A 20,724-nucleotide genomic window follows, 5' to 3' on the forward strand; every position below is an offset into this window, starting at 1 on the left:
TTTGTTTGCTTTAATTTGTTTTGCACTGGTGTTCATAGCATTTGAATCAATTCGCGAACTTCACGCAGAAAACAGCAGAGAAATGAAGCCCAAAAGAATATATTTTCTTGTTTTTTTTTTATTCATATTTATTTATATAAAATGTTTTTAAAATATATTGTTTTTATTGTTTTAGAGTGTTTGCAGTTGTTTCTTCATGGCTGAATTGAGAACGCCATACTTACTGCTGTGGAAACTCCCCTCGCAGCCCTCGCTGCGCACGCAGATTCCTGGGTCAGCCTCCCTCTGCTAGGGTGGAGCGAGAGTTAGGATCAGGATTCTGTTGATATATGTTCCTGTGCACGAGAAACATGAGTAAAATAAATTACAAACCGTTTTCCCAAGAAGAAGCCCAAATTTAGGTAATCATTCATTTCACTATTGAACTTGTTCATCTCACTTCTGTCCTCATTATATTTCCAGTTATTAACAACAGTTTTTCATGATACTACGTTAATTGTATATGTTTATATTACTTATTAATAATTCTCTTTTATGCACACAGGGACCTGAACAAGAAAATACATCTGCAAAATGGAGCAGGGCTCCTCCGCTACCTTTGAATCCACAAGTTGATACATTGACATTCCAGCAAATTGAAATTGACCATTATATAGGTAATAATATATTTTTCAAATATGTGTTAAAAGTAACAGCAACTCTGTCAATTAGAAATATACTGATATTGCAAAAATTGTATGTAGGTAAACCCCTTCCGGGAATGCCAGGCAGTAAGGTAGGACCTGTATCGTTAATGAGGATGTTTGACGTTACGGAGCATTCGTATGTATTTGGCCGGAAATAAACGTCTTTTTAAAGAATCTCTATATTAAATCGTTTGTATTTCGTATGAAGATTTTTGAAGTGCAATTGAAAAGGTTTGTGAGTCATTCGTTTAATTGTAATTAATTATTTATTTTTACACCATGCATTTAGCCGAAATAGATAAATTAATAAAAGTTTTTATATGGAATCGTTTGTATTTTGTATGAAGAGTTATGAAGTGTGATTAAAAAGGTTTGTGAGTCACCCAGATAATTTTAATTAAATATTTATAAACTCGGTAATTAGCCGAAATATAGATTTTTAGTTATTCATGTTAAAAGAAGAAGGCACTAGTGTTCCCGAAGGTCCGTCTGCAGTCAGAATTAATATAAACGTTTCAAAAATTATTTTATACTGAAATAAATAAATATACAGGCTATAAGCCTGTAGCTATAAGCGATAGTTGCTAATTAAGTTTGTCACTCATATATTTCCATCTTGCAGAGGACCTCCGTAACGAGATCAAAGATGTACCAGCTGTGCAGGGTGAAGATGTTATCTCAAACGCCCTGCCATAGCCCCAGAGCGACTCAAATGTCATTACCGCTGAGAAGTACTTCTTGCCATTTGAGTTAGCATGTCAGATCAAGTCACCGCGGATTGTGATGACACAGCACTGGACTGCCTGCAGAAGTTAATCGCATATGGCCATCTCACTGGCAATGTGCCTGATTCAACGGAGCCTAACAAGCTGCTGATTGTGCGCATTGTCGAGACAATTTGCGGTTGCTTCACCGGTCCACAGACCGATGAGGGTGTGCAGCTGCAGATTATTAAAGCTTTGCTGACTGTAATGACAAGCCAGCATGTGGAGGTACACGAGGGTACGGTACTGTTAACAATTCGTACTGTTTACAACGTTTACTTGGCGTCGCGCAACCTGGTGAATCAAACAGCCCATGCGACTCACGCAGATTATCAACGTGATCTTCGCGCGAATGGAGACTCTGGCGGAGGAAGAGAACGTGAGGCTTGATGGGGAACATCAGCAGGAGGGTTCTGTCATAGCAAACGGCGAAACTGAAGCCGAGCTAAGTCCAGAGAATGCTCCTAGTAATGATAACATTGATTCTCAAACAATTATTGTCAAGAGTATTCTTGATGATGTAGTAAAATCCGTGGTGCCATTGGAAGAGGAAGTCAGTTTGGAGAACGGCAGTCCGGAGGACAACGGTGACGAGGCGGCCGCTGAGAATGACAACATGGTAACTGCGAAATTCACCCATGTGCTGCAAAAGGATGCAGTCCTGGTATTTCGCGCTCTCTGCAAGCTCTCTATGAAACCGCTGCCGGACGGCACTCCCGATCCAAGATCGCACGAGCTCCGTTCCAAGATCTTGTCGCTTCAGTTACTTCTGGGAATCTTGCAGAATGCCGGTCCAATATTGCGCTCTAACGAGATGTTTGTTATCGCCATTAAACAGTACTTGTGTGTCGCGCTGTCGAAGACTGGCGTGTCTTCGGTGCCGGAAGTGTTCGAGCTGTCGTTAGCACTGTTCCTGGCGTTGCTCGCCCGTTTCAAGATGCACCTCAAGATGCAGATTGAGGTGTTCTTCAAGGAGATCTTTATGAACATTCTCGAGACCTCTAGCAGCTCTTTCGAGCACAAGTGGATGGTCATACATGCGCTTACGAGGATGCCCAGAGCGTCGTCGACATCTACGTTAACTATGATTGCGATCTCTCAGCAGCGAATCTCTTCGAGAAGCTCGTCAATGATCTCTCTAAGATTGCTCAAGGTCGTCAAGCTCTGGAGCTAGGTGCATCGCCAAATCAGGTGCGTTATAAGAAAGAGGATGACAGGATAGATGTATTATTTGGAACAGAGAATGTTCTTTTCGAGACAAGCAATATAAAGTTTTGTTTCAAGCAATATTATTTTGTTACAATATAAACGGTTTCTGTTTTAATAGTTTTGTAGAATCGAATCGAAGATAAATCGGAAAGTAATGCTAAAAAAAAAGGAAAAGTTTTCCTGCAAGTTTTAGACAGTAATAAATTGTTCTTTTGATTAATTTCAGATACTACCGATGATATATTAGCGAAATACAGAAGAAAGCCAAGCGCAGCTAGCAATACAGCCTCGGTCGAAAGCAATCAGTCCCGTACAAAAGAGGTGGAAGACGAAAGACTTTCAATCGATCCGAATAATGTAGAACTCTCTTATGCTTTTGCGGATGCTAAAAGAAAATTACGTATGGTACTTAGCACTGCTGACCTTCCATGGAACACATTCCATGGAATACTTCAGAGGTATTTATTGTATTATTTTTCAATCATGGTGTACAAAACAAAGTGTGATTTTTTTATGGATTACTTAATTACTTAATGTTCAAATATTCGCATATAAAATTTTATTACAGAGACATTGTTGGTCTCAGAAAGAAAACGAACTGGTTGCGTTTTTACAACTACAATTGGCAGAAGCTATAATCCTGCAGGATAGGGCATTAATAGCTCATCTTCATGAAACTTTATGTTGCGTGCGTCTATTTAATGACGATGGATGTAGAAAGCTCTTCAAATCACTTCGAGAGGATTATCAAAAACGATCTCCTTATATCGCATATTTAATATGATGTCGTCAGGGATTGCTGTCGACATTAGCTCACTTAGATAGGTACTGTTTATATATAAATATCATCTTTGTATGTAATGTATAAGTAAATGTAAGATGTTTAAATGTAAGATGTGTTAACCGTTTAATAATAATATTTTCCAGATTATGCGTGCGAGTTAAGTGCGATCGGGATGCTATCAATAATCATCTTGTATCCGCTTGTGTGAGGGTATTTTTGGAAAAAAAGGAGGCTTTCCTCCTGCGTTTCTGCGAAGAGTTTAAAAAACTTACGCTAGCTGAGGAGAAAGAGGATCTCGTGGATAATTTTCTAGGGAAGGTCCACGCGGAAATGGACAACGATCCGATCTGGCAATGTACATGAATATAATTATTTATCTCGCAATTGATCTTAGCGGAGTGCTCAGAGACGTCTGAACTTACTTCTTACTTTCAGCGGCGAGCGCCAACCAGTTAGATTTGGCGAGAGTCGTGGTGGAAAGAACCGTCATGGCACGGGTATACCACAATGCGCTCTATCTAAATGAAGATGGAGATGTATATAGGGACCAGCTTCTTCACGGTCACATCAAAAAGTTGGCGAAGGTCGTAACTCCAAATCACAAGGACCTACGCATTTCAAAGGTTTATCATTACGAATGCCCCTGGTCATGGGCGCAGGCTGAATTGGCTGTGATATCGGCGTATAAGACTCCTAGGGATAAGTTGCAGCTTGTATTTCGTTGCGCGACTACCATCATGAATCTCCTCTCCATGGCGTCGGAAAGAGGCATACCTGCTGCCGACGATCTGACTCCCGTGCTGGTCTATGTCATAATCAAGGTATGCGATTGAAAAGAGATAATGTGATTTTAGCAAGAAGAGTGATTGTTAACGTGTGCTTAATTTCAGACTAATCCGCCGTCGTTGTATCGACTGTTCAATATGTAGACAGCTTTTACGGGAATCGATTGGAGGGAGAGGAACAATATTGGTGGACGCAGTTCTCTGCGCCGCGATCGAGTTTATTAAGACAATGGATTAACAGTTTCTCAAGAGTATCACGATAAATAAGATTAGATTCGATGCTGGTGATAATGTAGAAATGTATCATAATCATAATTTGACGATTTCATAAAGAAGAAGCTAGCTGAACAGTTTTATGCTTCCAGTATCTTGATTAAAATTCTTAAATAGCCTCTTAAATAGTCTAACTGTTAGTTCTTTCGCACGTTATTATGTAACATTAGCAAAGACTGAATCAGATTATACGTAAAGTGTGGCTTTATCTTTATTTGTAACTCTATTGTACAATTTCACAGGACGTCGAAAAAAAAGAAACGTTTAGATATTCTATAATTTATGTGTAAACAATACAGAACTTATAGAGAATTGATAACCATTTAGCAGGATAAACTGTGTTGGCGTACTCTTTCTACATGCGCACCTTCCCCAAGAGCCGAGACTCGAACCAGATCCGTGAAAAATAGCGCCACTTTCGTAGAGCTTTTGTACAGTTTTACTCTAGGATTATGTATCAGGAATATCGCGAGAGAAAGAAAGACTTCGGAGATTTTTATCCGAATCGATCGACATAAAGAGAGAGCATAGTAAAGAAGCTATCTTTCGAGAATTTGAACGCATAATACTTGTTAATACTATGAGCGAATTAGTTTACGTCACTCTGTCAAGCTTTAATATTAAATTACTAATAATATATCGATATCAGTAGTTTAATAATAATACATTTAAAAGCGCTCAATTTAAAAGCAGGGCAATCCTAATAAACAACTGTAAAAAAAATTCAAGATGGAACGCAATGGACAATCCGGTTGCTCTGACATGCTAACTCAAATGGCAAGAAGTACTTCTCAGCGGTAATGACATTTGAGTCGCTCTTGGGCTGTGGCAGGGCGTTTGAGATGGAGGTCCTCTGCAAGATGGAAATATATGAGTGACAAACTTAATTAGCAACTATCGCTTATAGCTACCAATTTACATAAGATGCTCATTGGTCCAGCGGTCTTATGCTATGCTTATCCAACCTATGCAATTTTGTGTGCGATGGCCTTGGCACATGTTTATGCATCCTTGTCACACTCATGCCGCTTATGCCACTCGTGTTTGTTTATGTATTGTATAATCGTAAGTCAAGTTGTACAAAACAGTTTTGATGGAAATTCTCGAGCATAAGTTTATACCACAGGTAATGAACGAAATATACACTTTTTCGCTCGGCTTCTCAGTTATAATTATAAACGATTGACGAATTTGTAAACATTTTGGCACATTTGTCAGATCAACGATACAAATTCAACGAGATTTGTGAAGTGTATTTCCAATCTGCATCATCAAGAAACGACATCCTATTTATTAGTGGGAAGTGTACCGTTAGAGCTTGTCGTAGATATGGGATTCGAGAAGCTCACTCGTGATTATTTATACATTCTGAGAGGAGCAGGATTTGTCGATCTACATGATATTCGGCAGAGACTAAGCGATATATCTTCCGGAATATTCAACACAGAGAATTATAGGTAATAACAAAATACGGGATACATTCTGCAAATTGAACAGAATCGGGATCAATTGGCGTTAATTGCGACTTCATTAATTACTTACAGGAATAAGTTGATTACGTTAGCGCAAATTCACATCTGTTTGGAATGCATGCTACTTATTGAAGGGCATCTGGAATGTCCGATTGAGAGCCTGCAAAGCCTATTTGCTTACGCTTACAAAGAATTCGTTTCTGCACAGTCTCCCTTACAGCATCATACTGAGCTTTGTAGCCGAATTTTTACTTTGACGGTGCCGCTACCCAACGCGTTGGCTAATGAGTTGAACAAGATGTAAGTAAAATTTTTCCGTGATAGTATCATTGATATATTAAAAAAAAAATTATTTGTATGTGGAATAATACAAAACTGTAGTAAATACTAATGTAAAACACTGCGTATCTATCTTATTACAGGAATCCCTCTGTATGGAGAGCTTCTGTTTCGTCTCATTCTGCCGCGTCGATGCTAACGACTACCACCTATTATAATAAAATGCCCATCTTTCCAACAAATATATATTCTACTGATAAAGCAAATATGAAACAAAAATAAGAAATTTGTACCGTATAAAAAGATTGAGTTCTACTAATTTTATTCTGTTTTCTTTTCTCTTCAGACGATGTAGATGTACAAGAGGAAATAGTTTACGGTATAAGCGCAACATCATCATCGGCGAGATATAAGAAGCTATGAAACGCATCGCTCTTGAACTTCAAGAAACGAATTAAAACTTGAGAATTGGTGCAATTTTGAATAAACGGGACATGGTGCGTGATGTAATTGAACGTTTAATAATTAATAAAATAAAAGTTATAAAAGCAATCTCATAAATCCTCAAATACAGTTACATGTATTAGATGTATAAATATAACTACATTTATGAGTGTTTGTATTCTCAGTCATTGACAATATACACTCGAGCATGCTATAATCATTCTCCGCGATCGACACAAATCTTATTAAATTACCGTACCGTGAAGTACATATATTTTTTTTCTTTTAAAGGATTATTCTCAATGTACAAAAGTATTGCATTTAAAATTCCTCGTTCAATTCGAGGTGAATTTCGTAATCGATATTAAAATGAGTTCGTCACACGCGATAGAAACTTTTTACAGAATACATAATTAATACTACGGTAGTTGAACGTTATTACAATCCAATTTCAATGTGCTTTGGTGGTTATCTAGGACAAATGTCATTTAAAAGCTTTTCTTTCTCGTGAGTGCTAAACAAAGCATTGGTTTTTCATAGTAAGTACATAGTATCAACAACGTATTACGAAAAATGCAGGCAGGGTGATTAAGGCATATCTTTTTTTTTAACTTTAATACTGAGATGTCTCTACGTCGTCCATCCCGGAGACACTGGCCTGCTCCAGTACCTCGAGTAGCTTCTGCATTTCCATAGAGTCATACGAATTATCGAGCGTTCTTTCCAAAGCTCGCACGTATGACATGCATGTCCGTCCCTCGTGATCCAAATTTTGTGGATTCGCTTTATGCTACAAAATTCGCGATGACATGGCGCTATAGCAGGGCAATGACAAAATGCGTTTTAGATAAATGAAAAAGGAACGCTCATCCATATTAAAAGAAAAAAAGAAAAAGAAAAGAAAATGCCAAAAAATCGTATGTAAACAGAGAGAGAAGAAAGAAGGAGAAGAAAATGAAGAAACTAGTGTCGTAAATTAAACTAATGTTGTCATTGCACGAGTATAATGTACCTATATGTAATGTATAATGTAATGTGTATATAATCATACTCTTTCTGCAAATGTATATATATATATATATATATATATATATACAACGGAATAATATTTAATTAATAATAGCAAGTTTGTTTGTGTCTAAAATGTACTTACCTGCGTCCTGTAAGGTTTAAGTGTTAAATGTATTTTTGCGGAACTAAACACATTCATAATCGAAACGAATGCATGTAAAGAATATCTATTTTATGTTATACGAATAAAAGAAAATGCAATTTTGTATTTTCTTTTATTCGTATAACTAACTTTGCTATGTTGCATTTGGCATTAAACGTAAGACTTACTTAAAAATATATTTCATGTCACATAAGTATTACATATTTCTTGTATGTGCAGAAATGTCATTATGGTTATTTTTTTATTTCCAGATTGTCATACATGTAAACAAATGATTGTATGAAATATCAATACAATAATTTGTCTATTAGTATTACTTTACGTTCTAATTTTGTTTTAATGACAATTGTTCAAATATTAATGTATATATAGGAAACCATGAAGTATTACTCTTACTTCATGTAGGAAACCAACAACATAAATTTCACGATTCAGAAATTCGCAGCAAAAATATAGTGAAATATGAAATGCCAAAAAATTGGAATTTCTTTACATATTTTCCTCTCTAATTATCATGTCAAAAAATGTAATACCAATCGGAAATTAATTGACATGCATTGAAAGTTTCAGTACATTGAAATAAGCATTCAAAAATGAATTTCAGTCAATTCATAGGCTTCCAAACTTCTCATGCTTTTAAATGCATGTCCTTGTTATACAATGCATATCGATTGATGCGCAAGCATTTTCATTTTCATTACATTGAAATGCGTTCTTAATTTCGTTAATTGTAACTAACGATTCCCTCTAACATCACTGAAAGAATGTTTCAAAATTATATTTATATAAATATAATATTAAATCCCTTGTTATTAAACATTTTCAACTACCTTTTCAGAAGAAAAGTCCAATTACAAATAAAAGTTGTTATACTAATTATTTTTGCTTCTTTGCATTTCTTTTCACAAACATTAATCACCTCTCTCTCTCTTCAAAAATATCAGTAATAATATTTTAAATGTAAAAGGTGTGACGACAAATTTTTTTCAAAAGATCTGATTGTCGTGTATCGACTTTCCTTTTAAGCGGTTTATTGATGTACCACCTTGTGTTGTAAACAAATTAATTTTAAATAGGTACAATTATTAAAACAGAAATAAAAAATGTAATCAAGAATAATGAATAAAAAGAATACATGAAATTGGAATAATTAATAAATTATATTAAATTTCAATAATTTAATTTTTCGTTGATTATGTATACCTATAATTAGTTATATTATACTTCGCCAATACATATTTTTAGACGCCAATTTCATATCAAATTAATAATTGTTATGTTACTTTTACGGGCAACAAATAATTAAAAAAAAAAACAATTGTTTCGAACGTATGACCCCTGCATTCGAAAGTTATCGCCACATCCTTTGAGCCAGTAAGATACTAGAGTGCTTTTATACTTAATATATACATTATCATCGGGCAGAAGGTTAGACTTTGTTCATGCCATTAATCGATGACAATAATTTTGTCTTTTTGCGTTAATTCATTCAAAACCAGCAAAGGAAAAAATAGTCAGAAGCATTAAAACATTCGAAAAAACGAAGTATTGCAATTTTAATACTATTACATTCTTTGTACATGAGGCTTTACAAGTATTATTTTTTAAAATTTTCTTCAATACTTTTCCATTTGTTGAGAAATCATTGAAGCCCTAAACAATAATACTTTTTAATAATCTCTAATAAATACAGTATAACACGTATCTTCAAATATCATTCATCGTTGCAATACATTTTCAGGAGGTAGTTTTGCAACATAATCCGTTCAAATTTCCTATTTCCTAGTTACTTTTAGTGGTGGTACCACTGCTTACACAATTCGACGTGAACGCAGGAGAGAGAAACGAATTTAGAGAAAGAAAGACACCAATTGAGCACACCATGTGCCTTGTGTACACGATACTAGAAATCGGTCCGAGTTTCGGTTTAAAGCCTTGTGTACACGATACTAGAAATCGGTCCGAGTTTCGGTTTAAGCCAATGAAACTGCTGCTTTTCTGTCAGAGCTGCAATTTGATTGGCTTAAACCGAAACTCGGACCGATTTCTAGTATCGTGTACACAAGGCTTAAGCCAATGAAACTGCTGCTTTTCTGTAAGAGCTGCAATTTGATTGGCTTAAACCGAAACTCGGACCGATTTCTAGTATCATGTACACAAGGCTTAAAGCCTTGTGTACACGATACTAGAAATCGGTCCAAGTTTCGGTTTAAGCCAATCAACTTGCAGCTCTTACAGAAAAGCAGCAGTTTCATTGGCTTAAACCGAAACTCGGGCCGATTTCTAGTATCGTGTACACAAGGCTTTACACTATGTCCACGATTCATGTGGTCACGATCCTCAGTAAAGCTGTGTGTACACGATACTAGAAATCGGTCCGAGTTTCGATTTAAGCCAATGAAACTGCTGCTTTTCTGTAAGAGTTGCAAGTTGATGGGCTTAAATCAAAACTCGGACCGATTTCTAGTATCGTGTACACAAGGCTTTAAACCGAAACTCGGACCGATTTCTAGTATCGTGTACACAAGGCTTAATGAGGGACCGACTTAGATGATGATGATATTGGTGGATATAAGATTAGCCAGAACACAAATGTAATAACACAAATAAAGTCGTTTAAAAAAAAAGACGCCCGGGCGAAGCCCCGGGTAACCATTATAAAATAAATTGTAAAGAAACTAAAATAAATGATAAAACTCATCACTGACAAGGAACATCTCGTACAATATGTATGTACATTTAACATCATACATGTACATGTAACATCTCGTACAATGTCTATGTAAGAAATACAAATTTTATATATATATATATATATATATATATATATATATAAAATTGCGATCATACAAACGAGATCCAAAAATAGTACAAGATAAAAAAATCGTTACTGTGCTCAATTATTCGATTGGGATCAAAATTTCGTTAAAAATATTTATCGCGATAGCGAGATAGAGATATCTTCTTAAGAAACAGACTTCTTGCGCGTTTCATTTTCATTGCACTTAAAATATAAGCATAAAGGTCGCAACATGGCAGTAATTGTTTGTACGCTCCAAGACTTGCCGAGCAATTTCTGTCGATTTGTGACTGATAAATTCTTCACGTCCGTATAATGTCGTGGAAAGCCAAAGATTTCCTCGAGTTCAGTGATCCATATCGTGTCAAGTTTGCCTTTCATTATAATTGGTTTCAATTCCGCTTTTCCTAGAATAGAAACAAGAGTTGAGTACAAATCACCTTCGAAAAACATTTGTAGGACGTAAAGATACCTTGCAGTAGGGAACCCGTTCTGCCCGTAACTGTATGAAGTTTCTTACAAAGGGCCTTCCGATTCAAGTTTGGCGTAAGCTTGTCTTGAACATCCTGACAGTTTTCAAACAGCGGCAAATATGGATTAAAGGGAAGATTATGCCAATAAAGTCTCAGTCTGTGCTGAGGCGAAAAATCCGCTGAATCTATAACGTCAGGTTCCCGTCCCAGATATCTGCAATTAACACAAGTTAATTTCGTGATCGTAATATTACCCTTTGCCATTGGATTAAAGTTAAAAAATATTTCAATTTACTTGTTAATTTCTAATCTGTACTCGGTTGGCATAAATGCGACATTTTCGAACAACCAAAACATGGGCCGATCTTTGTTGGCTTCTTCCAACAGTTTTTTTATTCGGATGAACTCGAAAAAGAGAATGCCCGTCCCCTTCGGATCTATGATCACAAGGTAGATAAACATCATTATTGCTCACAAAAATTTTTGAGAGATACATATTGATTGTCGAGAAGTACCGTGGAGACCTAATCGCGCCGGATTGACCAGACTTAAGTCGTTGCATGGCGACCCACCGATTAGCAAGTCAATCGGTGCGATTTCTTGAATTTTTTCCTTTGTTATGTTTCTTACATCTCCTAGATAAGTAATACGGTCGCCGAAGTGTGAGGAGCTAATCGTTAATGCATCTTCATCAATTTCACTAGCGTAATAAACGTCCACAACAAGCCCCAATTTTTGAAGCGCCAAAAAACCTGTGTGTTTAATATAAAAAATAACATTTAAAACTATCTTTTGAATATAAAAATATAAAAATATGAATTAAATATAAAAATACCATTAAAAAAAATTGAATACAAAAAATAATATTTAAATGTATGTATCTTTTGAGCGTAACTTGCGCCAACTTAACGCAAGCTTTAAAAAAAGAAATGATTATAAATCAAATGCAAATTTCTGTCTTACCAGTGCTCAAACCGTCAAAAAGCGACAGCACGCGCACGGCTTTTTTTCGCTTCTTAGAACTTTCAACATCTACATCAGACGTCAGATTAGGAGTTGTGCGGAACATTTTTGCAAATTTCTCTTTCCAATTTAACCGCGTACGAAATATCATATCCGCGGGCTGTTTGGTTTCGTCTCTGCAGAGAAAACATTCCCATGGATCTTCATTCCGCATTTCGTCGTATGATTTTGGACATATCAACATTTTCAGACATGCTGTACAGTAGACACTGAAATGGATAACGCGTTAAATAAATATACTCCAACGCGACAGAGATCTATTTCAAGCGCGAGTGAACTAACCGTGGACATTCTTCTGAATCACAAATAAGAACAGTACCGGTACTAGCGCAAACTGTGCAATAAAACTGAAATCAAACGTGAAACAAAGCAACAATTAATATTTCAATCTTTAAATATCGCCGGAGCTGCCGAATACTTACGCACTTGCCATCGTTCCCATGCACAAACATACACGGTTTAAATTCGCTCTGAAAAAGGAAAAACAGATGATATAACGCTTCTCGTTGTGCTTAGAAAATAGGTTTGACCGCGTAATCATCTTTCTACGATTACTTTGTTAAAAATTTATGAAAGAACGTGTCTTTTATCACATACCGAGCATTCTTCACATAAGGCTCCTGTAAAGAATGGATGTTCCTCCTTTTTACCTTTAGGAATCGTCAAACATTTCAAACATAATTTTTCTATGTCGCATTCTCCTGACATTGCGCGGCGAAAATCATCTGCGGTTGATGAAAAAATCATATATAAAAAAATTAAAGAGCTTTAATTGATGATTTATACGCACAATTTGTACAATCTAACTTACCGCTCGCTTTTATATCACGCTTCCGTTCAGCATCTACATCTGACTTGAACTTAAATTCGTTAATTTTTTTTATCATTATATCGGAATACTTATCATATACCCTGTTAGAGTCTGAAACTTGCAATTGGTTATTTGGTATGTGAATATTATTTGAAAAATATTCAAAAACATTATCTAAAGTCCAGTTATCCGTGTTGCATCCTAAACGTGAGCAATAATCCTAAAAAGTCAGATTCGTGAAGTCGTGAAGGTTTTTGGAAATTTTTTCAAGAAAATATTCATCATACGTGTAACACAACACGTCGTACATTCAAATAAATTATTTATAATATTAATGATTATATAAAAATATAATATTATTGTATAAAAATATTATATAAATATATAATATGATTAGATAAATAATTCCTTAAATATTTTACCTTAGAAGCTTGAAGTACGCCTTCAAGATACGGCTGCCTACTCGTATTTTGAATGTACTCGCGCATTTTTTCTATTCCTTTGTGAAATTTCAAAAATTCGAGATAACGTACCTAGTAATTATAAAAATACATAATGATAATTTTGTTATATAAAACAGAATATAAAACAGAAAAAGAAACGTATGCAAATGTTTTCTTTTTAATTCGAGTGTTGATATTAAACATAATCACCTCTGAAACTTGATAATCTCCATACCACATAACCCATTGACATCTAAAACTCGGTTCTTTCAAGCAACAATCGCGATAATCAATAATCATCGCTGAAAAAAATGTAAAAAATTCTTCATACTTATGAGGAAGGATTAAGCAAAGGTTAGTTAAAAAAAAAAGGCAAAAGAACAAATGCGCTTATACCGGGCCACCAACAGTGTCCAAAGATTTTCGCCCAAGCTATTACACCAGGCTGTTGGTTTTGCAGACCTAAACGCTCATCATCGATCTGTTCCCAACTTGTAGTTGTATCTTTATTTTTTTCCACATTCTGCTTTTTCGTCGGTGGTACTTCCGGTGAACCTGTAGAGGGTATTAATTTAACATTTCAAGCAGTACGCGAATATTACAGACATAAAAAAAGACATACTTCTCTGACTCAATATAAATTTTTTAGTAGCTTTTTTGTTCCTTTCCCTCAATTCATCCAATTTTGCTTGTATGTCTTCCGGATATGGATAAAATGATAGGTCGTCCACTGCCATACCAAATAATTTTTGCATTTATTTGCAACGGTTACGAAAGATAATTCGTAGGTTTTTATGACTTACATGTCTCCATATCTATGTTCCGTCGTATCCAAAAATAATAAGGCTCTGTCAGATTGTCGTTGTAACGTTGGTGAAGCATCTAAAATAATCGTAACGGCACATCGCATTTTTAGAAGTAATTCCTTATGTAATTCTTATTGTCTTTTATTTTATTCTCGTAGAAATATCAAACAACCTTTATAGTCGTGTCAATGGCGTGCACACGAACATTTTTACGTGACGGTTTGTCTATCAGTGACAATCGCTTCTTCAAACACCTCGAGAACGGTTGTATCTGTGTTTCTTCTCTGAGCTGAAATCACGTCAATTACGTCTCATTGTTTTTTTGATGAACAAGCTTCCTATATATCGCTCGGAACACCCTACTAATTTACCAACGATATTTGCGATTCTCCGATCCAGAAGACCCACAACTTGCCGGGCGCAGGAGCCATTCCTACATGTTTGGCGTCAACTATCAGTGCTGCAATATCACGTTTTCAATTTTAAAAAAACACACTTTCTTTAAGAGAAAATTAAGTACTCAAAATCAGATGAGTTATTTAATATCTAAGAGGTAATTACGAGTACAACGAAAACGATATATCTAATTAACCAGAAACATCAATCACAACGTTAATTCCCAACTTTACACAGTAAAATCCGTAATATATATCTTTAATATATTTACCTGGCCACCATTCTTCAAAGAATCCCCACACTAGCTTCCCGACATGATTTACTTTACTTTGGTTTTTGGTCTTTACCAGATGAGCCCTGGTCACTCTGCGCGGACCACTTTCCTTTTTATCACCATCATCCAAATTGTTACCCTTGACACGCGGGAATTGTTGCATTACATTTATTTTGCTATTAAGTTTTGGGTTTTTGGTACCTCTACCTTGGACCTATTAACATTACATTCAAACATATATCGTGTATTATTACATTTACATATATTAATTATAAATTTTATGCTTTTGTATAATTTATGGATGCTCTTGTATAATTTTTTTTAATACACATTGCTTGCATTTACTTTTTCTAAATTAGATAGACGGTGACTCACAGAATTAATCGAGTCTTTCAAAAATTTCCAAAGATTACTTCGACAAATAAATCATTTCAAAACTATATTGTTATACATAAAAGTCCTTTTTTTTATATGCTCACTCTCTCTATCCTTCTTATATTGAAAAAAACTTTATACAATTTTTAAGACAAATTTGACGTGTCAATCTCACAAGCAACCCAGATAGCACAGCTGATCTTTCCCAAGTAGCAAAGTGACGTCAGAAGACGTCTTATTGACGTCATAGACGTCATTAAGACGTTATTAAGACGTCATTTGACGTCACTTTGCTACTTGGGTTATGAATTCATAAAGATCAGATTCAGATCTTTTTGAATTCATAAAGATCAGCTGTGCTATCTGGGAACTCTGTTAATGAATATGTAAGTAAAAATTCGCTCACCTTGACATTATCGTCTTCATCCTTAATGCTGTAGTCCATCGATGCCGATCTCCTAATTGTTCTATTTTTATTTCTATATGTGATTATATCGTCAGATTGATTTGGGAATTCTATATCCTCGTCCGAATCGTGAAGAGAACTGTTTTTGGCCACTGTAAAAGTATCTGACATTTCGTGATACTTGTAACATGCGTTATTCAACGTCTCGTGCTCGTCATCACATTGGCCGCGTTCAGCAGCTACGACTATTGAGTTTGTCTTATCAACACTCTGCGTTGATTGGTTGGTTCTAAAAGTAAGAGCCAATCACGTTCGACTGCTACTCAGCGGCTTGGTCTACTGAACGCGCCCATTTTTCGTCTTTTGTCGAATCGTCGCTAACGATCTTCCGAGCGGCGCGCTGCGCGCCATCAACTTCGTTACCGCATTCTTCAATTGAGGATTCTAAGGCCCAGTTTCACAGTGGCCAGTTAGCTTAACTAGTAGTTAATTCTCACTCTCCGTCTCTTTCTAACCTTTGAGGTTAGAAAGAGACATAGAGTGAGAGTTAACTACTAGTTAAGCTAACTGGCCACTGTGAAACTGGGCCTAAGGGCCGATATCACAGTCTCCGATTAACGTGATCCTCCGATTAAACTCACTCTGCATCTCTTTCTAACTGTCTTTTCGTCTCTTTCTAGGGGGACAGTTAGAAAGAGATGGAGAGTGAGTTTAATCAGAGAATCACGTTAATCGGAGACTGTGATATCGGCCCTAAGTTCTAAGGTCGATCGGCGCCAGAACGAGTGAATCTCGTTGTCGTTGTCGCTGCTGTCCTCCACTGCCAATTTCCAGCTCTCCTCCATGTTTATTTTCAAGGAAGGCGTCGATCGCGGATGCGCTGTTTTTTGAAAGAAATAAAGAAATCCGGAGTTAGGATGTTCGTATGTGTCATCGAAATCAAACGTTTTCTGTGTAAATTACTTCGCTCACAGTCATTTACAACGATGAATCTATAGGTCATTTATACGCAATTATTGTAACTATCGAAGGTTAATACAGCGACATAACGATATCTATAATGACGATCGATAACAGCTATAATATGATATCGTTATCAACCGCCGCGTTCAGCAGACACAACTGTTGAGTTCGTCTTATCAACACTCTACGTTGATTGGTTGGTTCTAAAAGTAAGAGCCAATCACGTTCGACTGCTACTGAGCGGCTTGGTCTGCTGAACGCGCCCATTGGTCACGTTCAGCAGACCAAGCCGCTCAGTAGCAGTCGAACGTGATTGGCTCTTACTTTTAGAACCACAGATTATCTGTGGCGATAATAGGTCTGTTCTTTGCAGCTGAACTGGCTGTACTAGTTCAGAGTTATCTTTTTTACACCACATTGGAAGGAAAAGGATGAACTCTGAACTAGTGCAGCCAGTTCAGCTGTAAAGAACAGACCTAATATAATGCAATATAACCTGTACTGTGTTGACAGTTGTTGACAATTGTGTTTGTCAACAAGATGACATTAATCAAATATAATTGCTGAATGCGATCGCAGTAAGTACTATTGTATTAGAGAAATGAAAGTGTTCACGATAAAGACCGATATTATCTTAAACGGATTCTCTCTTAATGTAAGCATTTGTCTTTGACAGGCATTTTGACATATAAGTACCAAGTTTTTATAGATTAATCAGCTTTGACACTTATCACATATCGTTACTTCAAGAAACAAATATCTATAAATTTGGTAGTATGCTGATTGAACAAAGTATATGATACTATTTATCAAGTTTAGTATCAATCAAATCTTTGCCTAGCGCTGCATAAGTCAAGAAAGAAAAATGTTCAACCGCTTTAAGTCAGTATTAATGAGTGCTGTGGGCGCAAGCGAGCTTGGCCTGCAGTACCCTAATGATTCGGATAATGATATGACAGACTATATTAACTCTAATTACGTGGTAGAAGTGGAAAATAAACCTTACAGCCGTCCAAATTTTCTAGGATTGACAGCTGAAGAGACACAGGTATTTCTTATATGAATTATATAGCAAATTGATTTATATATTTTTCAAACACCGATAATTTGATTGTAATGGTATTTGATATTTGTCTAAATTATACATATTGAATGACTGTATTAAATAGGTGAGTGCAGATCATAGAGTAAGGCCTATAATAGTTCCGAGAGATCTTAGCCGTTTGCCGTGGTGTGCTGGCTATGCAGAATGTATAAATGCTGGCAAAAGTACATGGAATGAAGATCAAGCCTCAGCAACACGTGGAGACTTGAAATTGTCGGACATTAATGTTACACTGCCTTATGTCATGTTTTCAATGTTCGATGGACACGCAGGGTACCAAGTGGCTCTTACAGCACGATTACATCTACACAGGATAATTCTTGTATGCGCTATTTTTGACAAAATTGTCAAAGATAATTCAATATATATATGTATTATGTGAAATACTTATATTAATGATCTATTTGAAAACAGGAAAGGTTACTGGCTATACCAGGCAATATGTTATTGAATGAAGATGAAAATGAACTAATTAAGGGAAGAGATCTAGTTACAGGTGCTATAGAATTAGCATATAGACAAATGGATCAAATGGTGGAGATGCAAGCTCAAAATGGTGGTGGTGGTTGTACGGCTATTACAATATTATTTCTTAATGGAAGGCTTTATGCAGCAGGAGCTGGTGACTCTAGGTTATATTATAATTTATATACATACATATTTATATATTTGCTATATATGGAATATTATTGAATTAAATATAATTGTTCTTATACGACCAGGACTGTATTAGTTTTGGGAGAGGAACAACGTGCTCTTACTAGAGATCATACTCCAGATTCTGAATCAAATCGTGTTAGAGCTTTAGGTTTTTTAAGAAGCAACGAGTTGCTCAAAGGTCATTTCACTCCGTTGGAATTTAGAAAAAGACCGTTGCAGAAGGAACTGGGGTCTATGGTTTTGTACAGAGAACCTTTTATGACAGGTTGGGCGTATAAAACTTTAACGCATTCTGATTTAAAACTACCGCTTATTTCGGGACACGGAAAAAGGGTACATTTTCGTGCAGTTGAGCAATAATTTATAATTTCAAATTAAAGTAATCTTGTTTATAGTATTAAGTAAGTTTGTTTTATGACGTTTAGAGCAGAGTAATGGGAACGATAGGCGTGACCAGAGGGTTTGGAGATCACGGTTTGAAAGCAGCAAATACCGGTGTTAATATCAAACCGTTCCTATCATCGCAACCTGAAGTACAATCTTTGGACTTGGACAGTTGCAATCTTACCGAACGAGATTGCATTATTGTTGCCACGGACGGACTTTGGGATGTAGTAACGGACAAAACAGCGGCAGCTATACTTAGAAAAACTCTTGCACCTGATACTCCATCATTAGAATATAGGTATTATTGCGAAGTATATACACAAAAATTAACAACAATGTAACTGAAATAAGGTACAATATACATTCTTTGGTTTAGACTGACAATGGGTGCTCAAGAATTGGTGCAAGCGGCAAGAGGTCGATTAATCGGTAGAGTATGGATGGGAAAACCGGAGAATCCCAACGAGACAGATGAAAAGTCCTCGCCTATAGCATCGGTGGACGATATTAGCGTATTAGTGGTACCTTTATATCCTTATTTATGTGAGCATAAGCAGTGGCTGAAAACGACACAACAAGAACGAAAGTATGCTGCAGATTCCCTAGCAACAATGTGCTTCGATTATCCTATTTCTAATAGATCCACTGATAATCCTGCATAATAATATCGTTACGATTCTTCGATAAAGTGCTCTACGTGAAATAGTAACAATGTTACTCAATACCGCAGCTAACGAATTACATTTATCTGCATTACTACAATGACTCATCGTATATCCGCGATGATTTTTATTTTGTTATAGAATAATTAGCGATATCTAAGTGCACGGTTGCCGTATATTCTCTATGATTCTCTTCGCAAAATATTAAATTATTATATACTGCCACATGTACATTTTAACTACAAAAGGCTATGTTCTTATTATTTAAGTAAACATTCCACTGTGACATTATTTTATGTGTAACATGAAATATCTACAATATTCCAAATATTTGATACGTGTGATCGTATATAAATATCTCGTGTATAAGCACTAATTTTTTGATTGTTACAATTATGTAACTAGTATATATAGACTGTACACAATGTAGTACATATGTAGACTGTACACAATATAATATCAAAAGATATCAATATTTTTATATTGCTTTTGAGGCAAGCATATGTTACCATTCAATGTTTGAGCGTATTATGATGTTTCATCGTTATAGCTTTATGTTGAAAAGATTAACTCTATGACTACGAACATATATATGTGTGTATATGTATATGTATAATTAAGATTGAGAATGCTATATTAAGAAATGAGCAAGATTTTAAGTAAATAATTAAAACTCTTCAATTAACTTTATTGATTTATTCGATCTATCTATAACGATATTCCTTTCATTCAGAAATGTTAGGATGTTTTGCATGTTGTAGTCAAAGAGTTAAATTGGATGAAATTGTAAGTATGATATGAATGATCTATGTGTGTGTAAAAAATTTGTATATAAATAGAAAAACATTGCTATCTCTTTTGCTGTAACCACGATAATAATTAGATCATGTCTTATAACTGTAGCTATATTATATAAAATAAATATTATACGAAAATATTTCTTTTGTGTACACATTTACTTTAATTTCAGTAATCTTTCAGTAAAATTTCAATGAAGAAATTGTTTGATTAATTGCGAATTCAATTACTTGGCATTCTAACGATTGATATTTCCATTAATGCATTTTCAATCAAATGTATAGACGCGTTTCTAACATCTTGGTATTGTAAGGGACTCAAAATAAAAAATTGTATCTATATACAAGTTTTAAAATCCATTACCGATTGTGCACAATATGACGATTGTCACAATATTCGTTATTTTGTTTTAACTCCCAATAGTATTATGCTTATTTTTATATCATCTCAATATATAATTTGCAATTGTAAT

At 35.5% G+C, this 20,724-nt stretch overlaps 5 protein-coding genes and 1 long non-coding RNA gene across 10 annotated transcripts; 4 read left to right on the forward strand and 2 right to left on the reverse strand.

Moving 5' to 3' along the window:
• The first annotated feature begins 164 nt into the window (after window positions 1-164).
• LOC139779311 (brefeldin A-inhibited guanine nucleotide-exchange protein 2-like) lies at window positions 165-4,837 on the forward strand. 2 transcript variants are annotated; one of them, XM_071717641.1, is made up of 9 exons: window positions 165-401; window positions 545-656; window positions 744-917; window positions 1,309-2,641; window positions 2,886-3,117; window positions 3,228-3,484; window positions 3,587-3,798; window positions 3,879-4,264; window positions 4,334-4,837. In XM_071717641.1, exon 4 carries the CDS (start codon window positions 1,764-1,766, stop codon window positions 2,622-2,624), a length of 861 nt encoding a protein of 286 aa, XP_071573742.1. In that variant the 5' UTR covers window positions 165-401; window positions 545-656; window positions 744-917; window positions 1,309-1,763; the 3' UTR covers window positions 2,625-2,641; window positions 2,886-3,117; window positions 3,228-3,484; window positions 3,587-3,798; window positions 3,879-4,264; window positions 4,334-4,837. The 2 variants fall into 2 exon arrangements, with proteins under 2 accessions (XP_071573742.1, XP_071573743.1); XM_071717642.1 differs by lacking the exons at window positions 165-401; window positions 545-656; window positions 744-917 and adding an exon at window positions 946-1,056.
• Window positions 3,088-4,372, forward strand: LOC139779324 (GTPase-activating protein and VPS9 domain-containing protein 1-like). The gene is made up of 6 exons (XM_071717654.1): window positions 3,088-3,117; window positions 3,228-3,347; window positions 3,453-3,484; window positions 3,587-3,798; window positions 3,879-4,264; window positions 4,334-4,372. The coding sequence occupies exons 1-6, from the start codon at window positions 3,088-3,090 to the stop codon at window positions 4,370-4,372; spliced, it is 819 nt and encodes a 272-aa protein (XP_071573755.1).
• LOC139779313 (uncharacterized) lies at window positions 4,765-5,452 on the reverse strand. The gene is made up of 2 exons (XR_011719856.1): window positions 5,413-5,452; window positions 4,765-5,354 (listed from the first exon to the last, which is right to left on the reverse strand). It is a non-coding gene; the product is annotated as an uncharacterized lncRNA (long non-coding RNA).
• Window positions 5,453-5,508: 56 nt separating this feature from the next.
• On the forward strand, window positions 5,509-6,804 carry LOC139779312 (uncharacterized). The gene is made up of 4 exons (XM_071717643.1): window positions 5,509-5,627; window positions 5,720-5,958; window positions 6,046-6,273; window positions 6,396-6,804. Exons 1-4 carry the CDS (start codon window positions 5,595-5,597, stop codon window positions 6,532-6,534), a joined length of 639 nt encoding a protein of 212 aa, XP_071573744.1. The 5' UTR covers window positions 5,509-5,594; the 3' UTR covers window positions 6,535-6,804.
• Window positions 6,805-9,409: 2,605 nt separating this feature from the next.
• On the reverse strand, window positions 9,410-16,393 carry LOC139779310 (DNA (cytosine-5)-methyltransferase 3C-like). 4 transcript variants are annotated; one of them, XM_071717636.1, is made up of 19 exons: window positions 16,319-16,393; window positions 15,678-15,966; window positions 14,894-15,110; window positions 14,598-14,686; window positions 14,399-14,515; window positions 14,224-14,302; window positions 14,043-14,150; window positions 13,817-13,975; window positions 13,631-13,722; window positions 13,400-13,510; window positions 12,978-13,197; window positions 12,764-12,891; window positions 12,589-12,636; window positions 12,449-12,513; window positions 12,107-12,375; window positions 11,659-11,895; window positions 11,439-11,580; window positions 11,143-11,357; window positions 9,410-11,077 (listed from the first exon to the last, which is right to left on the reverse strand). In XM_071717636.1, exons 2-19 carry the CDS (start codon window positions 15,846-15,848, stop codon window positions 10,836-10,838), a joined length of 2,709 nt encoding a protein of 902 aa, XP_071573737.1. In that variant the 5' UTR covers window positions 15,849-15,966; window positions 16,319-16,393; the 3' UTR covers window positions 9,410-10,835. The 4 variants fall into 4 exon arrangements, with proteins under 4 accessions (XP_071573737.1, XP_071573741.1, XP_071573739.1 ...); XM_071717640.1 differs by lacking the exons at window positions 15,678-15,966; window positions 16,319-16,393 and adding an exon at window positions 15,376-15,471; XM_071717638.1 differs by lacking the exons at window positions 15,678-15,966; window positions 16,319-16,393 and adding an exon at window positions 15,272-15,383.
• A 691-nt stretch (window positions 16,394-17,084) lies between these two features.
• On the forward strand, window positions 17,085-20,391 carry LOC139779318 (protein phosphatase 1H). The gene is made up of 7 exons (XM_071717648.1): window positions 17,085-17,218; window positions 17,317-17,688; window positions 17,810-18,067; window positions 18,160-18,377; window positions 18,468-18,753; window positions 18,831-19,090; window positions 19,169-20,391. The coding sequence occupies exons 2-7, from the start codon at window positions 17,506-17,508 to the stop codon at window positions 19,452-19,454; spliced, it is 1,491 nt and encodes a 496-aa protein (XP_071573749.1). The 5' UTR covers window positions 17,085-17,218; window positions 17,317-17,505; the 3' UTR covers window positions 19,455-20,391.
• The last annotated feature ends 333 nt before the right edge of the window (window positions 20,392-20,724 follow it).

The sequence above is a fragment of the Temnothorax nylanderi genome, unplaced genomic scaffold, assembly GCF_030848795.1.
Source record: "Temnothorax nylanderi isolate EJ_2023f unplaced genomic scaffold, tnyl_v1.0 TNYL_tig0220_pilon, whole genome shotgun sequence".
NCBI classification, from domain to species: domain Eukaryota; kingdom Metazoa; phylum Arthropoda; class Insecta; order Hymenoptera; family Formicidae; genus Temnothorax; species Temnothorax nylanderi.